This window comes from Mirounga angustirostris, unplaced genomic scaffold, assembly GCF_029215605.1.
Source record: "Mirounga angustirostris isolate CCGP_5_RB_7025 unplaced genomic scaffold, mMirAng1.0.hap1 SCAF_2, whole genome shotgun sequence".
NCBI classification, from domain to species: domain Eukaryota; kingdom Metazoa; phylum Chordata; class Mammalia; order Carnivora; family Phocidae; genus Mirounga; species Mirounga angustirostris.
This window is the reverse complement of record NW_026991710.1, coordinates 57,098,481-57,125,366: the sequence shown is the minus strand read 5'-3', so window position 1 is coordinate 57,125,366 and position 26,886 is coordinate 57,098,481. Positions and strand designations below refer to the sequence as shown.

The following is a 26,886-nucleotide window of genomic DNA, read 5'->3' as shown; positions in this document are numbered from 1 at the left end:
TGCATGTGGCTATCCAATTTTCCCAACACCATTTGTTGAAGAGACTGTATTTTTTCCATTGGACACTCTTCCCTGCTTTGTCGAAGATTACTTGACCATAGAATTGAGGGTCCATTACTGGGCTCTCTGTTCTATGTGTCTGTTTTTGTGCCAGTACCATACTGTCTTGATGATGACAGCTTTGTAATAGAGCTTGAAGTCTGGAATTGTAATGCCACCAGCTTTGCTTTTCTTTTTCAACATTCCTCTGGCTGTTTGGGGTCTTTTCTGGTTCCATACAAATTTTAGGATTATTTGTTCCATTTCTTTGAAAAAAGTGGATGGTATTTTGATAGGGATTGCATTAAATGTGTAGATTGCTCTAGGTAGCATAGACATTTTCACAATATTTCTTCTTCCAATCCATGAGCATGGAATGTTTTTCCATTTCTTTGTATCTTCCTCAATTTCTTTCATGAGTATTCTATAGTTTTCTGAGTACAGGTTCTTTGCCTCTTTGGTTAGATTTATTCCTAGGTAGCTTATGGTTTTGGGTGCAATTGTAAATGAGATCGACTCAATTTCTCCTCTGTCTTGTTAGTGTATAGAAATGCAACTGATTTTTGTGCATTGATTTTATATCCTGTCACTTTACTGAATTCCTGTATGAGTTCTAGCAGTTTGGGGGTGGAATCTTTTGGGTTTCCCACATAAAGTATCATCATCTGCAAAGAGTGAGAGTTTCATTTCTTCTTTGCTGATTCAGATGCGTTTTCTTTTTGTTGTCTGATTGCTGAGGCTAGGAGTTCTAGTACTATGTTGAATTGCAGTGGTGAGATTGGACATCCCTGCCATGTTCCTGACCTTAGGAGAAAAGGTCTCAATTTTTCCCCATTGAGAATGATATTCGCTGTGGGTTTTTCATAGATGGCCTTTTTTTTTTTTTTTTTTTTTTTTTGGCTGGGTACAGTATACCTTATTGATGGTACATGACAAGGTAGGGCTCGCAAAGCCTCTCCCCTTCTTCAGGGGGTCTGGGATGGAAACGATGGAGGTCAGGAGATTCTTAGTGTTTGAGGGGATAAGTTGGGGCAGGGACTCCCCAGCAGCTGAGGGCCTCTCTCTTCCTCTTGCTTTCACTGGGGCTGGTGGTCCAGGGGGCTCTTACTCCTTGGAGGCCATGTGGACCATAAGGTCCACTACCCGGTTGCTGTAGCTGAATTCATTGTCATACCAGGAAATGAGCTTGACAAAGTAGTTGTTGAGAGCAATGCCAGCCCCAGCATCGAAGGTGGAGGAGTGGGTGTCACTGTTAAAGTCGCAGGAGACAAGCTGGTCCTCAGTGTACCCCAGTATGTCCTTGAGGGGGCTCTCTGATGCCTGCTTCACCACTTTCTTGATGTCATCATATTTGGTAGCTTTCTCCAGGCAGCAGATCAGATCCACGATGGACACGTTGGGGGTGGGGATACGGAAGGCCATGCCAGTGAGCTTCCTGTTCAGCTCAGGGATGACCTTGCCCACAGCCTTGGCAGCGCCAGTGGAAGCAGGGATGATGTTCTGGGTAGCCCCTCGGCCATCATGCCACAGCTTCCCCAGCTTCTCCACAGGGGCCGTCCACGGTCTTTTGGGTGGCAGTGATGGCATGGATGGTGGTCATGAGTCCCTCCACGATGCCGAAGTTGTCATGGATAACCTTGGCCAGAGGAACCAAGCAGTTGGTGGTGCAGGAGGCATTGCTGACAATCTTGAGGGAGTTGTCATACTTCTCATGGTTCACACCCATCACGAACAAAGGGGCATCAGCAGAGGGAGCAGAGATTATAACCCTCTTGGCCCTGCCCTTCAAGTGAGCCCCAGTCTTCTCCATGGTGGTGAAGACCCCAGTGGACTCCACAACATACTGAGCACCATCATCAGCCCATTTGATGTTGGCAGGATCTCGCTCCTGGAAGATGGAGATGAACTTTCCATTGATGACAAGCTTCCCGTTCTCAGCCTTGACTGTGCTGTGGAATTTGCCATGGGTGGAATCATACTGGAACATGTAGACCACGTAGTTGAGGTCAATGAAGGGGTCATTGATGGTGACAACATCCACTTTGCCAGAGTTAAAAGCAGCCCTGGTGACCAGGCACCCAATAGGGCCAAATCCGTTCACTCCGACCTTCACTATCATGTCTTGGGGACGCGGCTGGCACTGCACCAGAAGATGTGGTTATCTGTGGAACGGGGAGGAGCAGAGAGCCTCATAGATGGCTTTTATGATATTGAGGTATGTACACTCTATCCCTACACTCTGAAGAGTTTTAATCAAGAAAGGATGCTGTACTTTGGCAAATGCTTTTTCTGCATTTATTAAGAGTATCATATAGTCCTTATTCTTTCTTTTATTAACGTATTGTATCACACTGATTGATTTGGGGATGTTGAACCAACCTTGCAGCCCAGGGATAAATCCCACTTGGGCGTGGGAATAATCCTTTTAATGTACTGTTGGATCCTATTGGCTAGTATTTTGGTGAGAATTTTTGCATCCATCTTCATCAGGGATATTGGTCTGTAATTCTTTTTGATGGGGTCTTTGTCTGGTTTTGGGATCAAGGTAATGGTGGCCTCATAAAACAAGTTTGGAACTTTTCCTTCCATTTCTATTTTTTGGAACAGTTTCAGAAGAATAGGTATTCTTCTTTAAATGTTTGGTAGAATTTCCCTGGGAAGCCATCTGGTCCTGAGCTCTTTTTTGTTGGGAGATTTTTGATGACTGCTTCAATTTCCTTACTGGTTATAGGTCTGTTCAGGTTTTCTATTTCTTCCTGATTCAGTTTTGGTAGTTTATACATCTCTAAGAATGCATCCATTTCTTCCAGATTGTCTAATTTGATAGCATATGCTTTCTCATAATATGCTCTTATAATTGTATTTATTTGGTGTTGGTGGTGAGCTGCCCTCTTTCATTCATGATTTTGTTTATTTGGGTCTTTTCTCTTTTCCTTTTGATAAGTCTGGCCAGGGATTTATCAATCTTGTTAATTCTTTCAAAGAACCAGCTCCTAGTTTCTTTGATCTATTCTACTATTCTTTTGGTTTCTATTTCATTGATTTCTGCTCTGATCTTTATTATTTCTCTTCTCCTGCTCGGTTTAGGCTTTATTTGCTGTTCTTTCTCCAGCTCCTTTAGGTGGAGGGTTAGGTTGTGTATTTGAGACCTTTCTTGTTTCTTGAGAAAGGCTTGTATTGCTATATACTTTCCTCTTAGGACTGCCTTTGCTGCATCCCAAAGATTTGGAACAGTTGTGGTTTCATTTTCATTGGTTTCCATGAATGTTTTTAATTCTTCTTTAATTTCCTGGTTGACCCATTCATTCTTTAGTAGGATGCTCTTTAGCCTCCATGTACTTGAGTTCTTTCCGACTTTCCTCTTGTGATTGAGTTCTAGTTTCAAAACATTGTGGTCTGAAAATATTCAGGGAATGATCCCAATCTTTTGGTACCGGTTGAGACCTGATTTGTGACCTACGATGTGATCTATTCTGGAGAATGTTCCATGGGCACTAGAGAAGAATGTGTACTCTGTTGCTTTGGGATGGAATATTCTGAATATATCTGTGAAGTCCATTTGGTCCAGTGTGTCATTTAAAGCCCTTATTTCCTTGATTTTTTGCTTAGATGATCTATCCATTTTAGTAAGGAGGGTGTTAAAGTCCCCTACTATTATTGTATTATTGTCAATGTGTTTCTTTGATCATGTTAGGGGCATAAATATTTATAACTGTTAGATCTTATTGTTGGATAGATCCTTTAAGTATGATGTGGTGTCCTTCCTCATCTATTACAGTCTTTGGTTTAAAATCTAATTTGTCTGATATAAAGATTATCACCCCAGCTTTCTTTTGATGTCCATTAGCATGGTAAATGGTTTTCCACCCCCTCACTTTAAATCTGGAGGTGACTTTGGGTCTAAAATCAGTCTCTTTCAGACAGCATATCAATGGGTCTTGGTGGTTTGTTTTAAAGATTTTATTTATTTATTTGACAGAGAGACAGCAAGAGGGAACACAAGCAGGGGGAGTGGGAGAAGCAGGCTTCCCGCTGAGCAGAGAGCCTGATGTGGGGCTCAATCCCAGGACCCCAGGTTCATGACCTAAGCTGAAGGCAGACACTCAACGACTGAGCCACCCAGGCACCCCTGGGTCTTTTTTTTTTTTTTTTTAAGATTTTATTTATTTGAGAGAGAATGAGAGAGAGCACATGAGAGGGGAGAGGGTCAGAGGGAGAAGCAGACTCCCTGCCGAGCAGGGAGCCCGATGTGGGACTTGATCCAGGGACTCCAGGATCATGACCTGAGCCGAAGGCAGTCGCTTAACCAACTGAGCCACCCAGGCGCCCCTGGGTCTTGTTTTTTTATCCAATCTGATACCCTGTGTCTTTTAATTGGGGCACTTAGCCCATTTACATTCAGGGTAACTATTGAAAGATATGAATTTAGTGATATTGTATTGCCTGTAAGGTGATTGTTACTGTATATTGTCTCTGTTCCTTTCTGGTCTGTTACTTTTAGGCTCTTTGCCTAGAGGACCCCTTTCAATGTTTCTTGTAGGGCTGGTTTAGTGATCACAAATTCTTTTAGTTTTTGTTTGTCCCAAAGCAGCTTATATTAATATGAAGGAAGATTTAAAGAATATGCTTAAAGAAAAACAAATATGGTCTTAAGTAAACAAAGAAACATAGTAGCAAAATAGAAACTATAAAAAGATAGAAATTTTAAAACTGAAAAAAAAAGCCAAATTCTTTGAATGAGACTGGAGATAAAAGAATAATGAGTTTGAGGCTAATGAATTGGAATTATCTAAACTGAGGAAGAGAGAGAACAAAGGTTTAAAAAGCTGAATAGAACCTCAGGGACATATGCTCTGGTATAACATCAGATAGTCTAATATACCACTGGGAGCATGTGTAATTATACTCCCAAACAAAAGATTAGGGCAGAAAAGTCCTTCAAAAATAACGGTCAAACATTTCACACATTTGATGAAAAACATTTGATGAAAAACACTGCAGACAATCTGTTCAATGAAACCTTGAGATAGATGTAAAAAGAACCACACAGGGGACACCTGGGTGGCTCTGTCAGTTACACCATCCGTCTTTGGCTCAGGTCATTCCCAGGGTCCAGGGAAGGAGCCCCATGTTGGGCTCCCCACTCAGCAGGGAGTCTTCCTCTCCCTCTGCCTCCTCCTCCCAGCTCTTGCTCATGCTCTGGCTCTCTCTCTCTCTCTCTCAAATAAGTTTTTTTAAAAAAAAAAGGCGGGAACCACACTGTGCACAAACACTAGAGGAAACGAAAGACAAAGCACTAATACTGAAAGCAATCAGACACACCATATACCTGAGAGCAGTAAAAACTACAACTACTTATAAGTTAATGAGAAAACATGTTTAAAGTGCTAAATAAGGCAAGAAGAATAACTTAGAAAGGTTTATAAAACATGAACAAATACAAAAATAGTACAAAGGGTGGTATGGGTAAATGGTATTATACTGTGTAAGTTTTAAATGTATGAAATGGAAAGTGAAAATATGAAATGAGAAGTGGGAAAGTGGGAAATAAGACCTATCAAATGTTAAATGGGAAGTGTGAAGTGTCAGATGTAAAACCAATAAGCTTTGATATATTAAAGATAATGTTAGTCCTAGAGCAACAACTAAAAAATAAAACTTAAAAAGCTGAATGATAAAAATATTCAATTGACATGAAAGAGGCAAGAACAGAATATCAAAGAGAGAAATGGAAAAACATTCAAGCACATGAAACAAGATGGTAGATTCAAACTCAATCATATCAATAACATAAATGAACTAAACACTCCAATTAAAAGAGTATGTCTTAATTTTTAAGAAAGATATGGCTAAATGCCTTTTTCAAGAAAGTCCTTAAGTACAAAGACAAATATTTTCAAAGTAAAAACATGGAAAAAGATAAACCATGTAAAAAGTATAAGAAACCTGTCATGGCTATATTAATATTAGACAAAAGAGACTACAAGACAAAGTATTACATAAAGAAGGACATACTGAGGAAGGGGTAATTTATCAGAAGTAATTATAAGTCTCTATGTATATAACAGCAGTTCCAAAATTTAAGAAGTTAAAAAAAGTACAGAAATGGAAAAAAAAAAAAAAAAAGGAAAGTTCTCAGAACTGGAGATGGTAATACCCTTGTTTTCTTGCCTTTTCCAACTTCTAGAGGCTGCCTACATTTTGGGGCTCATGTCCCCTTTCCATTTTGAAAGTCAACAATCACATCATTCCAGTCTCTACTTTCCTCCTCACATCTCTTATTAATCTTTTCTAAACTTCTGCCTTATTCTTCCATGTTTAAGGGACTCTTGTGATTCCATTGGGCCCACCCAGATAATCCAGGAAAACCTACATATTTTACAGTAGTCTGATTAACAGCCTTAATTCCCCCTTACCATGTAGAATAACCTGTTCACAGGTTCCAAGGATTAGGATGTGAACATTTTTGGGGCGGGGAGGTAGAGAAAAGAGCATTATAAGCATTCTGTGTTTTATTTTATTTTTAAAGATTTTATTTATCTGACAGAGAGAATGTGCATGCACAAGCATGGGGAGCAGGAGAGGCTCCCTGCTGAGCAGGGAGCCTGTCAACATAGGGCTCCATCCCAGGCCCCTGGGGTCATGACCCGAGCCAAAGGCAGACACTTAATGACTGACCCAACCAGGCGCACTCCCATAACTTGGTTTATTAAGCTTTGCTTTACTGAGCATCGCAGATACTGTTTTTGGTTTTCTGTAAACACAAATTGAAGGTTTGTGGCAACCCTGCATCAAGCAAGTGTGTCAGTACCATTTTTCAAACAGCATTTTCTCACTTTGTGTTTCTGTGCCACATTTTGGTAATTCTCATCATCACCAATTTCATTATCACTATATTTGTTATGGTGAGCTATGATCAGTGATTATAACCTGCTGAAAGCTCAGATGGTGGTTAGCATTTTTTTTTTTTTTTTAGCAATAAAGTATGTTTTAGTTAAGGTATGTACTTTTTTTTAGACACAATGCTATTGTACACTTAACAGACTACACTATAATGTAAACCTTCTATGCATTGGGAAACAATAATTTGACTTGTCTTGCTGTGATATTTGCATTATTGGGATGTGGGTCTGGAACCAAACCCATAATATCTCAGAGGTATGCCTATATTCTGCCTATTATAATTAGTTTCTCAAAATTTCCTATCTCTTGACATTACAACCCCCCCCCCCAAACAAAAAATTCATGAAAACCAAGATAATCTAATAGATTCTACTTGGGGAAAATATGTTATCTTTTAATTGTTACAATATGATCCTGGAAATGTTAAGCCCATGTAATCCAATTTAAATATGAATTTCATTTATTCAGATTCCCAGCCTTTCCTCTTTAGAGTCCTGTTTATTAGAAAATGGCTAGAAGGCAACATTAGAAGCCCTTAATGAACAGGCTACGAATATTAACACATTCTATTTTTGAGGATTTCATTCTCTTCTTAGAAAGCATTAAAAAATGTGGAAAAGAAATATGTATATTTGTCACATCAATCTGTACTGTTCATGATGGACATTTTACTATAAATTGGCTTATTTTCTCTTTTTTTTTTTTTTTAAGATTCATTTCTTTGAGAGAGAGAGAAAGCAAGCATGAGCCAGAAGGGCAGAGGGAGAGAGAATCTCAAGCAGACTCCCCACTCAGCACAGAGCCTGATGTGTGGGGCTCGATCTCATAACCCTGAGGTCAGGGCCTGAGCCAGAACCAAGAGTCAGATGCTTAACCACCTGAGCCACCCAGGCGCCCTTTATTTCATCTTTTTTTATCTTCATTCTCTCATTTTCTCATTATCAACCCCTGCCTCCTTCACTCTAAATGATGCAAAAAATATGCTACCGCTGCAACGTTCTCCAAAAAGTAATTGCGGTTTTCATACTCGGGCCTGTTTTCACAAATTACTTGGCGCCATTATTGGAAAATAGTTGAACAAGAAGTGGCTATAAAGGGATTTCTTCTTAATGAACCAAACCTAGCCATCACTTTTTCTTAGGCATGCTCAGTTGGCAGTTCCCTAGTTAGGACTATAGCCGCAGCAGTTGTGAGCACAGAATTCTTCATTCCATCAAGCAGCAGAGGTGCACAGAGTTGTAGCTACTTGTCTAAGGTTGAGGCAATCTCATATGAAACTTGTTCCTGAGTTTTTTAAATTCCATTTTCTTTATGTTTGCTTTTCCAAGCAGAAGACAAAATTGATTGCTTCTAGTCTAAATAAGCATTTCTCTTAAATATCTGATGTTCTCTTCAGTGAGGTTTATTTCTTTATGAACATGTTCGGGGGGAAAGTTATGATTATTTGCCAACGTATGTAAGACTTCTTAAACCACAGCCTTAGCAGACAGAACCATGGTAGAAGTTAATTTATCTCTAATTTCAACTCAAATTTTCCTTTTAAAATAAATGAAGTCACCTTGCTTAATAAACCCATATGTATTTGTGAGATTTTCTAACTCCTGTACTCTGTTGAATATATAATAGCCTCTTGTTTAAAATACAAAATGAGTCATTTGTAGATTTGCATGAAAGTGCAAAATTTAAATGAATTGACTTGTTCATATTTTACCTGTATTTCAACGAGCAAAAACAAATTATAGAGTTCTATCATAGTCTTTAATTTCAAACACAGGGTTGACAACCTCACTAGATATTTAAATTGCTCCATTACACTATTATTGAAGATTTACAATGGTGAGTTTCTGTGCTAGCTGATGGGAACTCTTCGATGAACGAGTCTCAGCTAGAGTAAGAGCACTGTGGGTGAACAGATCACAGTGCAGGAAGACTCAGTGCAGCCTAAAAATACATGTCCCTTGTGCACTCCAGAGTAGCAGATCATGTGCTGACTCAGAGTTCCTCCTAACACAGCATCTTCCCCAAACTGTTTCCTCCAGTGCATCCTATCATAGAAAATGGCATTAATAGTCACCTACTTGCTTGGGCCAGAAACCTGGGGGCTCACTTCTGACTTTTTCTCCCTTCTAGCATCTGGTCAATCACCCCTGATTCTATGTCCTAAACAGTCTCCCCATCCCGTTGCCAGTACCACAAGCCAAGCAACTGTCATTTCTTGCCTGGATTCCTGAAGCAGACTTCAAACTGACTTCTCTGTATCCACTGATCTCTTCTGCATTCTCCACATATTCACCACTCAACACATTTGCTATTTTGTTTTCATCATCTGTCTTCCTAAGTAGATTAGAAGGTCCATGAGGACCATAGAGGTCTGCATGCCATGGTAACACCAATAGCTTTGCATGATACCTGGCAAAAAGTGGTGTGAATTAGATATATGTTAAATAAGTGAAAGGCTTCTACTGAAAACTAAGAGAGCAGACACAAAAAAGAGTAAGAGCTCTTTCAAGGAAAAGAATGAAAACAAAGACCTTTGGAAACCCAGGAATGCCATGTGCTCAGTGAACCACAAGCAGTTCAGCTGTACTAAATTTTAATATGTGAGGCAAAGAGAGCCTTACAGAGGTGCATAGGATATAGTCATGAACCTTAAACACGGGCAATTAACTAAAGGGTTATAAGTAGGGAGGCAATAATATGGTCTCATTTACATTTTAGGTAAATGATAGCAACAGAGGGAAGATTGGTCTAACATGTTAGTTAGAAAGCCTTTAATTGCAAATGAGGGAATTGCAGCATGAATAAACTTAAATAAAAAGGGAGATTTTAAGAATATTGGGATTTCTCATGGGAGTCGAGAACAGAAAAATGGCTATCCTATAAAGAATACCCTGCAGGAAAAACAGAGATTTCCCCCTAAGGTCAGGAACAAAACAAGGATGCCCACCTCCACCACTTTTGTTCAACACAGTACTGGAAGTCCTATTCACAGCAATCAGACAACAAAAAGAAATAAGAGGCATCCAAATCAGCAGGGAAGAAATCAAACTTTCACTATTTGCAGATGACAGCACACTACATATAGAAAACCTGAAAGACTCCACAAAAAAAAAAAAAAAAAAGGCTACTAGAACTGATAAATTCAGTAAAGTCACAGGATAAAAATCAATGTACAGAAATCTGTTGCATTTCTATACACCAATAATGAAGCAGCAGAGAAATTAAGAAAACAATCCCATTTACAACTGCACCAAAACCAATAACATACCTAGGAATAAACCTAACCAAAGCAATAAAGACCCATACTCTGAAAACTATTAAACAATGATGAAAGAAATTAAAGATGACATAAAGAAATGGAGAGACATTCCATGCTCATGGATTGGAAGAATCTTGTCAGAATGTCTAGGCTCCTCAAAGCAATTCACACATTTAATTCCACCAGCACTTTTCACAGAGATAAAATAAACAATCCTAAAATTTTTATGGAACCACAAAAGACCCCGAATAACAAAAGAAGTCTTGAAAAAGAAAAGCCAAGCTGGACGTATCAATTCTAGACTTCGAATTTCATTACGAAGCTGTAGTGATCAAAACAGTATGGTACTAGCACAGACACATAGATCAATGAAAAAGAATAGAGAAAACAGAAACCCACAATTATATGGTCAATTAATCTTTGACAAAGCAGGAAAGAATATACAATGGGAAAGACAGTCTCTTCAAAAAATGGTGTTGGGACAACTGGACAGCTACATGCAAAGGAATGAAACTGGACCACTTATACCATACACAAAAACTTAAAATGGATTAAAGACCTAAATGTGAGACCTGAAGCCATAAAAATACTAGAAGAGAGCACAGGCAGAAATGTCTGACATCAGCCATAGCAACATTTTTCCAGATACGGCTCCTGAGGCAAAGGAAATAAAAGCAAAAACAAGCTATTAGGGTTACCTCAAAATAAAAAGCATTTGCACAGAAAAGGAAACAATCAACAAAACTAAAAGGCAACTTCCTGAATGGAAGAAAGTATTTGCAAATGACACATCCAATAAAGGGTTAGTATCCAAAATATATAAAGAACTTCTAAAACTCACCAAAACAAAAAAACAAAAACAAAAAATGGGCAGAAGACATGAACAGATATTTCTCCAAAGACAACCTACAGATGGCCAACAGATACATCATCAGTGATGAGCATCTTTTCATCAGGGAAATGCAAATCAAAACTACAATGAGATATCACCTTACACCTGTCAGAAGGCCTAAAATAAAAAACACAAAAAACAACAGGTGTTGACAAGGATGTGGAGAAAAAGGAACCCTCTTGCACTGTTGGTGGGAATGCAAACTGGTGCAGCCACTGTGGAAAACAGTATAGAGGTTCCTTGAAAAGTTAAAAATAGAACTACCCTATAATTCAGTAATTTCACCAGTGGATATTTACCCCCCCAAATACAAAAGAAAAAAAAAAAACTAATTCAAAGGGATACATGATCCCTATGTTTATAGCAGCATTATTTACAATAGCTAAATTATGGAAGCAGCCCAAGTATCCATCAACAGATGAATGGAAAAGAAGAGGTGATGTATACATCGGAATATTACTCAGCCATAAAAAAAAGAAATCTTGCTACTTGCAAGGACATGGATAGAGCTAGAGAATATAATGCTGAGCAAAATAAGTCAATCAGAGATAGACAAATACCATATGATTTCACTCATCTGTGGAATTTAAGAAACAATCAAAGGGAGGGGGGAAAAAAAAAGAAACCAAGAAACAGAATCTTAACTATAGATAACAAACTGATGGTCACCAGAGGGGCAGTGGGTAGGGAGATGGCTGAAATAGGTGATGGGGATTAAGGAGCGCACTTCTGGCAATGGGCACTGAGTGATGTATGGAAGTGTTGAATCAATATATTGTACACCTGAAACTAATATAACACTGCATATTAACTATACTGGAATTAAAATAAGAATTAGGAAAAAAGAAAAAAAAAAAGACCAGCGGTAGCCTGGGTGGCTCAGTCAGTTAAGCATCTGACTTTGGCTCAGGTCATGATCTCAGGGTCCTGGAACTGAGCCCCACATCAGGCTCCCCACTCAGCAAGGAGTCTGCTTCTCCCTCTCCCTCTGCCCCTCCCCCTGCTCGTGCACTCTCTCAAATAAAATCTTAAAGTATTCTGCAATGTACATCATGTTCTACTCCTGCTCTGCACATCAACTTTAAGGATAATATATACGTTATGCTATTAACACATCCATCTCATGAGGTCATTCATCAGGGCAAGATACAGACACCACACTAATAACATAGAAAGAACCTGAATTAAAAGAAAACTGGCAAATTACATCATTTTGAAGGCAATTTCTACTGTTATACTATAATGGAAGAGTTTCTAAGCAGCCTACAGTAGCATAGAAGTGTTCAAAATACAGCTTTGGTAAAGAGTGTATGGTCTAGGAGTTACTAAAAGAAGAGAAAATAGGGAAAGAATAAAGATTGGCTTTGTCTCACACTTTTGCCTAGAACTAGCCTTGCTTATGTAAAAAACCTGTATTTCTTCTAAAGCCAATGGCAAGATAAAGAGAAGACTACTTTTTTTTTTTTTTTTTTTTAAGATTTTGTTTTTAAGTAATCTCTATACCCAACATGGGGCTGGAACTTACAACCCTGAAATCCAGAGTTGCATGCTCTACCAACTGAGACAGCCAAGAGCCTCATTTCAATTCTTCACAGGCAAAACAACTCCTGTAAAATTCTACTGCTTATTTAATAAAGAATTCTTTTTAAAAATCTATTTCAATAATAAATTTAAGTTGCCGTAACTGCTACTGTAACACTTCAGATGTACTAGTCATTGCAACATGAGACTTCTCATTTAAGCCAATTAGGGTTATTTCTTCCCAAATTTCAAATCATTGTAAGCAATCAACATGTGAAAGATTAAGGAAACTTACAGAAATAAGACAGAGCAAAGATTCATATATTTAGCTACTAGCATGTGAGAGCTAATTTTCAGTTAGGAAAAGATACTCAGCTAAGGGAATGCATTTGGCAGCTTGTGTAGATATTTCTCAAGAGGACACCTAAATGAGATGTTGCAATTCTTGCTACATGTAGTTTGTCATTAAACAGGAATGGTAGAGGCTACTGCAAAAGCAGAGATAAAGTTATCTTTTTTAAGTGCAAGAACAGGCTGATCTTAAACCCTGTAGCAAATTTAATGGGAAACAATATACTCTGTCTTTAAATGAACTAATCAAAAGATGACTAAAATACTGTTAAATTAAAAACTATAAGAGTACATACGTTGTGTTATCTTAAAAATGGAAACTAATCTGTCAGTTATTCGGAGTTCTGGGTTTCTTTATTTTTAAACCCTTTGGCCCTCATTTAAAGTTGATTTCCAAATAATTTACAAAAAGACTAAATCACTTTTTTAATTAACTTACAAAGTAAACTCATAGTTTAGCCAAAGGAAAAGTTTAGAAGATTTTTAGTAGGCAGAAAGTTAATCTTTGAACAGTATAGAGTTGGTTCTTAAACAGCAAGACTATCTTCCCATACGATCTCTAGCAAGGTTTATAGTATCTTTTCATCTCCTTTACCACAGATTTCCATTGGCCTTACAGAGGTAACTAAACAAGATCAAAGCAGACCTCTTTTTCCAACTAACTGGACTCCATTTTCTGAACCTAAAACCCCGCTATTTTCAATACAGATGGGGGATCAGACTAAAAATGTAACCTCTTAGAGCAGTTTACTAAGATTTGGATGGAATCTGCCAATGCAATTAATCCTTAGCTACTAAATGGATACTGAAATTCTAGATCATTTGTCTGTGATGGTCCTAGATCCAGGATACAGGGCTGGCTTTAAAATATTCCACTGAGTCCCAGTGACCTTCTTGGTTTGGAGAGCCAGCGAAAACGTGAACAAAAACTAGAATAAGAGTAATAGCGAACATTAACAGTCATAGATAACGTTAATGTCATCATCTGTTTGATATAAACCCTGCACATGGATTATCCTCGTTAAGCTCACAACAACTTTGTGACAACAGTACTAGAGTTATCGCCACTTTGCATACAAGAAAAATAAGGCTTAGACAAAACTTCCCAAGATTACAGGGCCAATAAGAGCTGAGGAAGGGGGCGCCTGGGTGGCTCAGTCGTTAAGCGTCTGCCTTCGGCTCAGGTCATGATCCTGGAGTCCCCGGATCGAGTCCCGCATTGGGCTCCCTGCTCGGCGGGGAGCCTGCTTCTCCCTCTGACCCTCCCCCCTCTCATGCGCTCTCTCTCATTCTCGCTCTCAAATAAATAAATAAAATCTTAAAAAAAAAAAAAAAGAGCTGAGTGAGGATTTGGTTTCAGGGCTTGTGTCCCAATCCTGACCTGACACTATTTCTGGAAAAAAAGGGCTACTGCAAGACCCAGGCACTGACCCGATTCCAACGATGGGATGAATGATAACTGTGCCTCTCTGGCCAAGTTACAGAACCTATCTGGGACTTGGTCCCCTCTTCTGTAAAATACTCCCTCTTCTGCATTCCACAAGGCCACTGTGAGCTCTCAAGTTATACTATCCCAAAATACACTAATTTTATAGAATTCATAGGAATTATTTTTGAAAGATTTGAGAGACAGAGAGAGAGAGAAAACACAAGCCAAAGGGAAGGGCAGAGGAAGAGGGAGAAGCAGACTCCCCGCTGAGCAGGGACCTGACCCCACCTCCCTCCCTGATGCCGGGCTCAATCCCAAGACCCTGAGATCATGACCTGAGCCTAAGGCAGACACTTAGCCAACCGAGCCATCCAGGCACCCGCATAGAAAGAACTTTAAATGAGCTCTAGGGAGTCCAAGATTTGTAACTAGCTTTTGTGATTTGGGGTAAGTCATTTACCACCACCATCCTAGTTATTTGCCTCACTTCAAGGGCTATTTTTTTTTTTCCAGGTTTGGGACAATGCTTGTTTTAATGGTAGATTCAAGTACACATTGCATTCAGCTGCTACATATGGGTTCCATATAAAGCTCAATTTCCATATTATTTTTCTCATTTAATATCCTGTGGTATTTGATATCACTTACTTGTGAGGTTCCTTGATAGACTTGTACTGTCTTCAAGTTTAAACATTAATTTATTCTTCTCATCTTTCTCAGTAAATCCCAGTAATATTTTCTAATCACATTAGAACTGGGCCTTAAACCAAGAAATCATCAACAGAACCATGCTGGGTGAAAGAACAGTAGAGGCCGAGCTTGTCACTTGCTGTTGGAAGTGTAGGAGTGCAAAGGAAGTATCACAAGACAAAACATCTCTACTGGTTTAAGGACATTTTTCTTAAATTAAAACTTAGCTAAAATATGAACACTAAAATGGTGAATTTAACGGAATTTTTTTTTTTAAGATTTTATTTATTTGACAGAGAGAGACACAGCGAGAGAGGGAACACAAGCAGGGGGAGTGGGAGAGGGAGAAGCAGGCTTTCCGCGGAGCAGGGAGCCAGAGGTGGGGCTCGATCCCAGGACCTGGAATCATGACCTGAGCCGAAGGCAGACGCTTAACGACTGAGCCACCCAGGCGCCCCTGGAATTTTTGACTATGTATTCTATCCGAGGGGGTGGGAGGGGGTTCAATGTTTAGAACTGGGTTCAATGTTTTATTTTAAGGGCTATTTTTAATACTAAAATAGGGGTGCCTGGGTGGCTCAGTCAGTTCAGTGTCTGACTTCAGCTCAGGTCATGATCTCGGTCCTGGAATCGAGTCCCGCATTGGGCTCCTCACTCAGTGGAGACTCTGCTTCTCCCTCTCCCTCTGCCCTTCCCCCCTCTCATGCTCACTCTGTTTCACTCAAATAAATATCTTTAAAAATATGTATTAAAATATGTCCGTGCTTCAGGAAGTGTAATATAGCACATAAAGTACTATCCCACCATCTTCAATAAAATTTTAGAACATTAAGATTATGGAACTAGGCAACTGTGATAAATTGGCTTCTCATCCCCTTGCGCCTTAGGACTTAAAAATATCTAGTCTTCAGTATTTTAAGGTAATCCTTATTTGTAGTAAATTTGAAGAAAGAAAAGCAGACCAGTAGAGAGAAACCTCCAGGTTTCCATTTATATATGAGAAGGGTAGGGAAGGTCAAAAACACATAACCCTATAAGTGTTGGGGGGGGGGGAGGGATATGTGCCAATTAATACATTAATTTTAGAAAAAAGCAGCAGTGGGAAAAAAAATTCTATGTATTCCCTGACTCTGGCAGTTTGACAAAGTTAATGATTAAAATGTCCTACATTTTCCCCAGAGTGTCTATTTGCCTTGATTGATATTAGTTTACCTCTTGTGGGCCAAGGATGACTGCCCTTGTTTCTGTGTAGAGATTAATAATTGATTAGTTCACAGTCAGGAATCTTAGTAAAAAGAAACTGGTTACTTTGGGCTGCTACTTTGTCCTGGGTCACGTACAGGAGACGGGGTGTTGCAGAACTTGCTGGCAGAAAAATGAAGGTGATCCTGGTTCTTCTGCTTGCTGTAGCATTTGTGCATGCTCTAGAAAGAGGTAAGACCTTCCAGCGGTGCCATCACTTATAAGAATTCTTACTAGTTTGATTTTCCATTACCGTTTTTAAAAGTTCTACAACAGGTGAAGAACAGAGTTGGTAAACATGTTGAGGAGTAAGGGTAGAATCAAAGAGGCACCAATCTGAGCTCAAATGGGGCATATAACATTGAATTGGAATGGGCAAGAAATCAAGAACCTCATAAAAGAAAAATCATAATTTTTCAATTATCCCTCCCTGCTTTTTTGAAAACCAAGATCTGGAGAGAATTGCTTGAAATTAGAAATTTTTTCATTGTTAAAAGATAACACAAATGACAGGCACCTGGGTGGCTCAGTGGTTGGGTGTCTGCTTTCAGCTCAGGTCATGATCCCAGGGTCCTGCGATCAGTCCCCTGTCGGGCTCCCTTCTCCGCAGGATGCCCTCTTCTCCCTCTCCCACTCGCCCTGCTTGTGTTCCCTCTCTCACTGTCTGTGTCAAATTTTTTTTTAAATCTTAAAAAAAAAATATATATATATATATAACGCAAATGGAAGCTGTAGTCCATCACGGAGTATTTTTTCCCCCAGACTTCGAAGATTTATTGTTTTTGAGAGCATAATATACCATATCAATGATGCATGAAGTCAGCTAAGATCTTTGATCCTCTTCAAGGAATTCTGTGTACGTGTAATATTTGAAAATGCATTATAGTTTCTAAAAGATCCTACATGAAAGAATTTAATAGATATGAAACATGACTCAATAATTAAGCTATATTTTTCATTAATATTCTTCAAATGATGTCTTTATCTCTGAGCAATGTTTAAAAACCTTTTTAAATGATACAAGCTAAAATATGTGAAGCATACAACTTCATGAGAAGTTCCCAAGTTGCAAAATTCATAATCTGTTCCAATTAACTTTTCTGGCTGATTCTTTAATGCTTATAAGGAAATCTGCATTTGTCTTGCTTTGGCAAATTAAAACTTCCATCTCATGCTCTCAGTGAACAGCCTCGCCCATATCACAGGGTAATATTCATATCGGTAACCTATCTAACCAGTAGAAGATGTGTATCCCAGAAATTGTCAGTTACTGTGACGTGAATAACCTTATCGCTCTTTTTACATTCACTTTTCCTTCATCTTTGGTTATTGAAGTTACTTTAAATTTTAAGTTACTCACTTATAGATTCTTAAGGAAGCTATGGGTCCTTACGTTAGACTACTAAGTCTGAGATATAAATAAATGGTGTCCTTTACAAGACCTCTGAATAGGCCAAGTCCCAAGAAACCCTGAAAGCTTACTCCTTTGCCCAAGGCTTCCCTGGGGCAGATCTGAACCTGAAAAATCCTACTGAAATATGTTCAGATCAAGATCTTCAAAACACAGAGGATCTCGGAGTGACTAGGTTCTGGGATTATGTGCGGACACCATAGCTTGGGGCATGAGTCATTTTGAACTGCTGACTCAGTAAGTATATATTAGATTCACCACAAAGGATTACAAACGTCCTCTGGAAAACGGTATTCTGCACCCTCTGTTTTGACATCATTCAGTTCTGTCTCACGCTCTGATGAAATGGATGCTAAAAACTACAATTCACCTTCCTTTAAGGTCTGAACTTCACAATCAACTTCAGTCAGATTACTTAGGTGCCGCAGGTAGATGATCTCCCGAGACATAAAATACATTTGTAAGTGATACATGTCCAATATTCGGGAACAGTAGTCCTGACACATCAGTCCTCTATTCTACAATACATGAGCATGACCCAAATGACCAAGCCAATGATTTACCTGGAAGCTAGGTGTACGGTCTCCTGGAAGAAAGTTACAAAGTACAGATTAAAGGAATTGAGAGGAGGCTTGGGTGGTAGGGGATGGGTTTGGGATCCAATTCTCTCTGCCTTTTATAGTTCCAGAAAGTGGACCAACAATCCACAGCATGTATCTAGAACATCTTTTTGAAAGTATTTCATTCAAGACTCCTCTTGGAAGAAAGTTTCTATGGCCAAACACATTTAAGAAATAAGCCATACATTAGTCCTTCTTGGTCAGTTTACAATCAAGGTCTTTGTTATCCTAAAGATTCTGAGAAATCATATAAGAAAGAAATCTTATTTACCCCAGTTTCCCAAACATATGGGCGCATTCCTAAAGTGCCTTTGGGAAAGGAAGTGTTCTTTGGGAATTGTCAGGTTTAAGATGGGATCTACTACAGCTCACCATGAATATCAGCTCTAGTTCGGCCAGTCCTCCCTTATCAAATGCACTGGAGATTCAGTTCACAAGACCCTGGGTACATCTTGGGAGAGAAGGCCCTTGCCAAATATGCCAAATCTGGATGGAGTCATAAGAACATATCCACTTTAGCTACCCCATGAAAGGCAAGCAGTCTGTGTGTGCCAGGTGCCTCTCCACTCAGCTTCTTTCCTCAGGACTGAAATCTAAAATGTATCTTTCCCTGTTCCCAATGAAGCAGCAGGAAGGCTGTGACACAGCTACAGGATTGCTAAGGAAATAATCCTACAGGAAACAAACCTCTGCATTTTATATGAGCTGTTGGCCATAACAGGTATTTAGTATGAACATTTTCTTTTTTGCTTTAAGCAGCTCATTCTCAGCATATGTATTGTGACTAGATGGGATATCAAATAGTAAGAAGAAAGTAAGCCCTTTGGGTTGGTGGGTAAGCTGCATTTTTCCTTCTCCCACTCGCCTGTCAGACAATATGGGCTATCCCAACCTCCCCACTCACCACTGAATCACTGTTTCTCTTTTCTACAAGTTGCCCCTTCGTCAGCAGCCATACTAAAAACAAGTTGTCCTAAGTTTGATTCAGGGACATAGCTGTACAGAAAGCATGATAAGTGGGTAATCTTCTCTATTTTCTCAGAGAAGTCTTTATATCCTCTCTGCAAAACCTATATAATGGTTATTGAGGGGGTGACCTAGGATAGGAGATCTACATGATGAAAAGACCGCCATGCAAAGATCTAGAAGTATGTTTCAAGCTGAAGGAATGGAGGTGTAGAAGTACAAGCCTGGCCTGATTCAAGTTCGAAAAGCAGCCAGAGTCAGAGCCCAAAAGAGGTTTAGCCAGGAAGGGGGAGGAGGAGGAACTGAAATCAGAGAGAGAACTAACTTTTGTCATCAAAGGCAATGTTAAGCTCCCTGGAAATCAATAGCAACGTGACGCTCCACTGTTGTCAGGTATAACGCCAGGTATGTCCTCACCACCATGTGTATAGTATAGGGGTAGGTATGCACGCTTTTAAAGGCCAGGAGATCACTCTATCAGTAAGAGATGAAGACTCCTTAAGAGGCATTGATTACCCTTCTCCCTGGGTACCTATGGCCACTTAACCTCTTTGTTCTGCCCACAGCTACCCCTTCACTCTGCATCAGCCACAGACCTCTACATTCTCCCATGTAGAACACTACATGTTCTGCACCTAAGGGGCTTGCACTAGCTTCCCCCTCCTCTTAGAACACTGACCCCCCCCAATATCCACATGGCTCCCTTCCTCACCTCTTTCATGTGTCTGCTCCAAGTTCATGTACAGAAGAGGCTTCCCTGACCAACCTATCTCAAATAGCACTGACCACTTCATTTTTCTCTATCCCCTTAACCTGCTTTATATTTTTCTTTTTGGTACTCATCACCTTACCTGATCACCAGCTGTTCATCTGTTTATTATAACAAATACAAAATGTAGACCCTAAGCTCCATGAGATCAAGGAGTTTATTTCTGTTCCTTAATTCCCAGTTTTAGAATACCACCTGCCAGGTAGTATGTGTTCAACAGAGGTTTTGTGCAAAATCACAAAATTAGGATTGTTAGAGTACCGATCTCAAAAGGTAGTTTTGAGTATTTAAGGAAAATTGAGTTTCAATTAGAATACCTAATAGACATCCTGAAAGTAGTAAACTCTAATTCTAAAAATAAGATTTATAAATTATCCACTGTGAAACATTGGTCTTAGAGTCTATGCACCGAATAAAATAGACAATATTCACAATGTCCCAGCATGTTCAAGATCTTTTGAATAGATCTATTTCATCATTATAACACCCTGATCAACTCAGCATTATCATCCCCACTTTAAAAGTGAGAATCTGTAGGAGGGAGGAGTCAGTAGCTTATCTAAGGAAACCAAGCTAGTAAGTGGCAGAATCAGAATTTTAGAGCGATTAGTTAGGTTTACAAAGACAATGCTCACAATCATGGCTTGGCTGCCTCTCATGGGACAGATATCTGAACAATCTTTCACTAATATAAGAATAAGAGAGAAAACCAGTTCACTACCACGAGTTTAGGGGGAATTAAGTAAAATTCATGCTGCCTACTATTATCAGTAACTGATCCAAACTCTAGTTCATCTGTACTCCATGGATCCAGCTCTGTCTTCTAATTTCCCTATTTCCCCAGTACCTTGGAATCATTTATGTCCCATCCTGTAGAGACTTCCTGGATTTTATTGTATCCATTTTTGCTGTCTATATTCAATCATTTCCACATTCTACCATTTTCAGCTCCGAAATACATCAGCCATATACAGAACCTTCTACTATAGAAAGCTCCTCCGTATTCCCTTTTTCTTCTCTCCTTTACCCTCCTACCTGTATCTAGCTCAAGGCCTGGTGAACACTACCTCTCATATCCACTACATTTCCACATACTGTCTTTGTCCAGATCCTGTTCCCCTTCACCTGACTATTGCAATGGCTTCCTAATCAAACCCTATCTCTTCCCCAATCAATTCATATTAAGATACAATACCAAACCTGATAATCTGGTAACTGGAATCCAAAAGATGAACTACATCAAAGTCAGGATCACTCTTGAGAGATTAATGAATTGATGAGCTTGAGCATGTACAACTGACTGGTAGGATTCCAGGGTTCGGGCGGTCTGATACAAATCCACCCAATTCTGGTCTCTGTTTAGAGCCACCTGATGGTGACTTGAGGCTTAAATAGGAATATATGGTAAGCAGAATAAGGGCCCTCCAAAATGGTCTACATCCTAAGACCTAGAACTGTGAATAGGGTAGGTTACATTGCAAAAGGGAATTAAGGTTGCAGATGAAAAAAGGAATCAGCAGTCTTTCAAACAGAAAAATAATGCCAGATTATCTGGGTGGGGTCAGTGTAATCACAAGGTGCTTTAAGGTGGAAGAGAATCAGAACACAGTCAGAGGAAGGTGTGACTAAGGAAAAAAGAGGTGCAAAATTGCTGGCTTTGAAGATGGAGAAGAGGGCCTGGGCCCAAGAAGTGTAGGCCACCTCTAGAAGCTGGAAGAGGCAAGGAAACAGATGATCTCCTTGAGCCTCCAGGAAGAACACAGTCCTACTGACACTTTGACTTTAGCCCAATGAGACGCCTGTCAGAAATATAAGCTAGTAAACTTGTATTGATTAAACCACTAAATTTGTGGTAATTTGTTACAGTAGCAATAGAAGTCTAATACAGTAGGTTTCTGGATCCTGTGACAAGTTGAAACTTCTCAGAGAAAAAGAGCACTGAGCCAAGGCATCTCAGTGTTGACAGGCTACCCTTTTATTTGCCAGATCCAGTGAAAGCTGGCCAGGAGATGACTGGGGTGCATGTTAACTCATTTCCCTGCTCTCTGGGAGTTTTCTATTTTTACCTTCTCTTCTGTATTCTTACCAGAAAGTAATTTAACCTACCACCTGCAAGAAGGACTGGAACAAATCCCAGGATATCCACATCAGAAGATTATAGAATATCTGATAATATATATCATCATTGGATTTTGCTATAAAAAGTTGCTAATACAGGGTGTTCATCACATTAGGCAGGAGAGGTGCTAAGCATTTTTACTTAGATTAACATTTCATAGAACAGCCTTATGAAAGGGTACTACTGACCATCTTAAATTCAAGATTATTTTTCCTTGAATTCCCTACAGGAATATATTTCAATGGATACCCCATTACCTAAAAAGTAAAACTTTGGCTTTCAAGCATGTGTTAAAGTCCACCTTTCCATTTCCTTATAGGACTTTTTTTTTTTTCCAAGTAGGACTTGTGATTTTTTTAACTTCAGATCTCTCCAAGTTGTTCTCTCCACTTAAAATACTTCTTCCAATTCATTTACTCCTGTTAAAATCCTGCCCATTATTCATGATCCACTTCAAGTAATAGTTTCTTTCAGGAGACTTTCTAAAAGCCCTCTTCATTCTGAGGTTTTGTAATGCTTTGTTTCAATCTCCTCTATGGCAATGAGCACTATTGGTGTTATATGCTTAGCTCTATGAGACATCAGTTCCTTAAGTATTGGTGGCTTCAGAGTTTCTTGCATGGTACCTTTTCATTCTTATATTGCTTAAAAACTAAGCCCTGCAATGCATTCTAAATTTCTAAATCAGGTTGTTGAAGGTAGCACTCTCATGCATCCCAAAGGTGGCAGAAAGAAACTTGCTCCCTAATCTTCACCCCTGCAAAAGCATTTGTAGATAACGAGATGCCCAACCTGTGAAGGGAAGGGGAGGTGGAATGAGATGCATGAAGGAAGAATGCCTCCTTTGAGACTTTGGTGGGTGTAGCATCTATATAGGCAACCGCCTGCAGTGGACCCAAGGATATTAAATTTGAATGAGTCTATGAAGTCATTCTCTATTGCAATTTTAGGTTTTGGGCAACTGACTCACTGACCCTGTATATCCCACTGCTTTTTTAATGTTCAAAGTCTAAAATGAAGATTTGTTCCTCTGATGGTATCCTAAGAGGTACATTTCCTCTAGATGGTTTAATATATAGATGTCATGTAGAGTTCTAGGTTTAGTATTAAAAGGATTGAATTTCTTTCTATGGACTCAAACCCAGAAAACTGCACACCTACCTGCAATCATTATCAATATGAAAAACCAGATCAATGCTTTATGATGTAAAATGTCAATAGATAGGGGAACCAAAAAAGCCTGAAAAATGAAATAAAATACTAATTTGCCACTTCATTGACAGTGTTTCCAGTAATAAATCAGTAGTTTTCTTTAGCTCCAATAATTAGGGCAGCTTCCTAAATCAGTCCAGCAATGTTCAATTTCTCAAGTAAACCACTACCCTGCAATCAACATCTAACCTGACTAGTCAGAATAAACACTACAAACCATATTTTTAAACACACAGACACACACACACACACACACACCCCAAATACCCTGGCCTTTTCTGACAAATTAGTCTATCAGTGTATAATAGAAATGAAAATGCCAAAGGAATGAAATTACAGAAATACAGAATGCCCAACAGAGCTCTGAAAGCCCATGATTCTCCAGAACACAATAGGAAAATAGCAACGTAATGTAGTTTCTAGCATTTTGTATAAGCATTTTTCAATTCAATGTTATTTAGAGTACAGCAATCATTCCTGGTATACAAACAACTTTTATAAAAGACCAAAATGGTTTCAGAGAAATATTCTAACTGTGGTTAAAGCGTTCAAAATACACTTTTTAGCGAAGTTTGTACCAAGATGGTAGTAGCTGATTGTCTATCCCCACTAGATTGAAAGTTCCATGAGGGCAGAAATAGGTCTATTTTGCTCTCCATTGTATATTCAATACTGAACCCAATACCTGGTACAGGTCTTCAAAACATATCTGTTGCATGTATGAATATTGTTAGCTATGTTGAGAGGTACATGAAGCAATAAAAATTTCCCGAAAATAAATCAAGTTTTCAAAAGTCGAGAATTAGATGCGATTTACCAGAATATTTCACAATACAGAGAGAAACGAGACAGGCTATTGCAAAAAGCAAAACTGTTAATGAAATTTGTAAACATTTAGTGCCAAGGGGTCACTTGATGTGAAAATGATTTCACCAGGGTCACTGAGATTATGCCAATATTTACTGGGACCATATCAAAGTTCAGATTGCCTTCTTTATAACCACATGGAACATTAAAGAACAGACTAGGTCATTTACAATTCATTCTAGATAGGATTTAATTATATGAATCAAAGGCAGTTCCACCAGTATGAAAACATTTAGCAGTACTCCATGGAATAAGGAATCAATTTGTAATAATCACATTGCAAATTAACTTCAGTATTCGCTTTTTGGACCATGAGAAAATTATTAACATATTTGCTTAGGCTTAGAAGCTATAGATCTCTGTAGATAAATAAGTGAAAAAAATTTTTTAATCAGAAACATTTTGAGTATTCTACCTGAAAGATACATAGTACAACAGCTTCCTCTACAGGTTATTTCTTTAAGAGAACTATTTTACCCTTATATTTTAATTCTAAACTTTCTCAATGACTCTCTTTTGAACTTCCTTCCTTGCTTCTGTCAAGCCCAAGGCTGAATTTTCAGCAAAAATTATTCCCAAAGCACTTTAAGTCATTAGGTGATCGAGTTTCCCCACTTTGCTGTTATTTTGCATTCTAACTAAAGCAGTACCTAACACCTGTGGATTCTAATGCATTTTAGTGCAAACACCAGTTGATTTAATTAAAGCTATTGAACAGAGGATAATCTGTGGCATCTACTTATACTACATTCATATGTACTCCCATTCCCATAACATACTGAAACTTCTTTGTGAAGTGAGAAATCTGAATCTGAAAGGCTAGGAACAAAATATTTCTTTAAATGTTCATCAGAGGTGTACCATTTGAATACAGGCTCTCACTTTTCATGTTAATGAGTGTTTGCAATCACAGTAACAAAAATGACCTCTATTTCTATAGGGAACGTTTATTAAACAGTTAGCTCCTCTGCATTAAAGAGAGAAAAGTTCTTATTGGAGAACTATTTTTTGTGGTTTAAAACACCATAAACTTTGGGGGGGGGTCCATATAATTTCTTACTATTTCTAAAAGAGATTATTTTGTAAACCTTCGGATGTGATCTTAGAGATCACGAGGATATAATCTTGTACTAAATTCAGGAATCTTTAATAATTATGGTTAAATTCTACTTGATTATTTTCAGGGCAAAACAAATTCACCTTTTCAAAAAGCAGTTCATTTATTAGTCATGGCTATAATAAAATTCTCGCACATTGAACTAAAATCTAACACCCAGCTATTTTTCCTAGCTCTACCTTAGGAACAACATAAAACAACTCTATGGACATCCTAATGGCACATTCTTCACTATAGGAGGACAGCTCTCCCCTAAATTCTTTCCCCCATGCCCTAATCACTGGTCTCATTGAATACCATTAATGATTAATGGAAGTTTTTGGTACTATTTGATCTTTTGAAACTGTGACAATATCCGACCTTGTAAACTAGTCAATACATTTCAGAAGATGTACTAGATGTGAAGGTCCTCAGCTCTAACAGGTTCACTGCAAGTAGCTTTTTATACTCCACTGTTAACTTTATCAATCCTATGGTCTTGTCCTGATTTCCAAGATAACATGAGATCTGAACATGTAGTTTCTTTCACACCCTTTAGGATTTTGATGGAATTTGTAATAAGGGGCTTAAACAAAGTGCTGCTTAGGAATGTCTTTGTCCCTCAATTCTGACTCTTCCCACCTCAGTGATATACTTTGAGCAGTCCACCTGAAAGACAGAGGGGCAACAGCTTCCTCTACAGGTTTTTGCCATTAAGTCTAACACATCCTCAAGAGAACCTTCTCAAAAGAAAAATAAAAACAAAAGAAAAAAAAATTTCTCCCCGCTTGTATCCAAGCGACACCACCTGCTCTCCAAATCATCAGAGACCGCTTTCAACCCTGGCTTATGTTCCTGCTTTCAAAGCTGTAGCTCTGAGAGGCAAGGCCATGTAGGAGGGTCAAAGTCATGATAGAAGTTGCCATTGTATCACCTGAGATGGGTTGCTCAATATTTAAAGTCCAGGAAAAAAAACTTACTAAACTTTAACACACTTAGAAACTGGGCCATTTATATTCTTACATTTTTCCCCCCAAAAGCTGTATCATGAAATGTTGGAATGTTTCCTAGACTTACTTGCATAAATGATGCATCAGGAAATAACCGCATGGACTACTTCCCCACATCCACCCTATTGTATTATGTCGTAGGTATGGTGAACAGGTGGGTCTTCAGCAGTAGAGAACTCCTCTCCTCCTGTGGGAACTACCTCTTCCCAACCATTTGGATGGACCTAAGAGTAGGTTCGATGATTTTTCTGTTCACTTAAAGAGGTCCTCTCTGGTCCTTTTGAACCTCAAAAGGACTACCTCCTAACAGTCATGGGAATGTCTGGTTTGTTGAATAGTCAAGCACTTGTAAGTTCTTTTGAAGTTGAAGCTACTCTCCCCCCAGATCAGGCCTGTGTTAGTCCTGTTGCCTATGGCGGCAACAAAGGACCTGTACACTTTTCTTCTCTCCGCCTTCCTCCCATTCTCTAGGCTTTTTTTTTTTTTTTAA

At 38.9% G+C, this 26,886-nt stretch overlaps 1 protein-coding gene and 1 pseudogene across 1 annotated transcript in view; one reads left to right on the top strand and one right to left on the bottom strand.

Annotated features, from left to right (window-relative positions):
• Positions 1–1,068: 1,068 nt before the first annotated feature.
• Positions 1,069–2,183, bottom strand: LOC123847618 (glyceraldehyde-3-phosphate dehydrogenase-like; annotated as a pseudogene).
• Positions 2,184–2,191: 8 nt separating this feature from the next.
• The window catches only part of GC (GC vitamin D binding protein), a 43,591-nt gene continuing 18,896 nt past the window's right edge, over positions 2,192–26,886 (top strand). The window contains exons 1-3 of the mRNA XM_064584010.1: positions 2,192–2,254; positions 5,907–6,064; positions 16,427–16,518. Coding sequence (XP_064440080.1) covers positions 2,192–2,254; positions 5,907–6,064; positions 16,427–16,518 — 313 coding nt within the window. The remainder of the gene's footprint in view (positions 2,255–5,906; positions 6,065–16,426; positions 16,519–26,886) is intronic.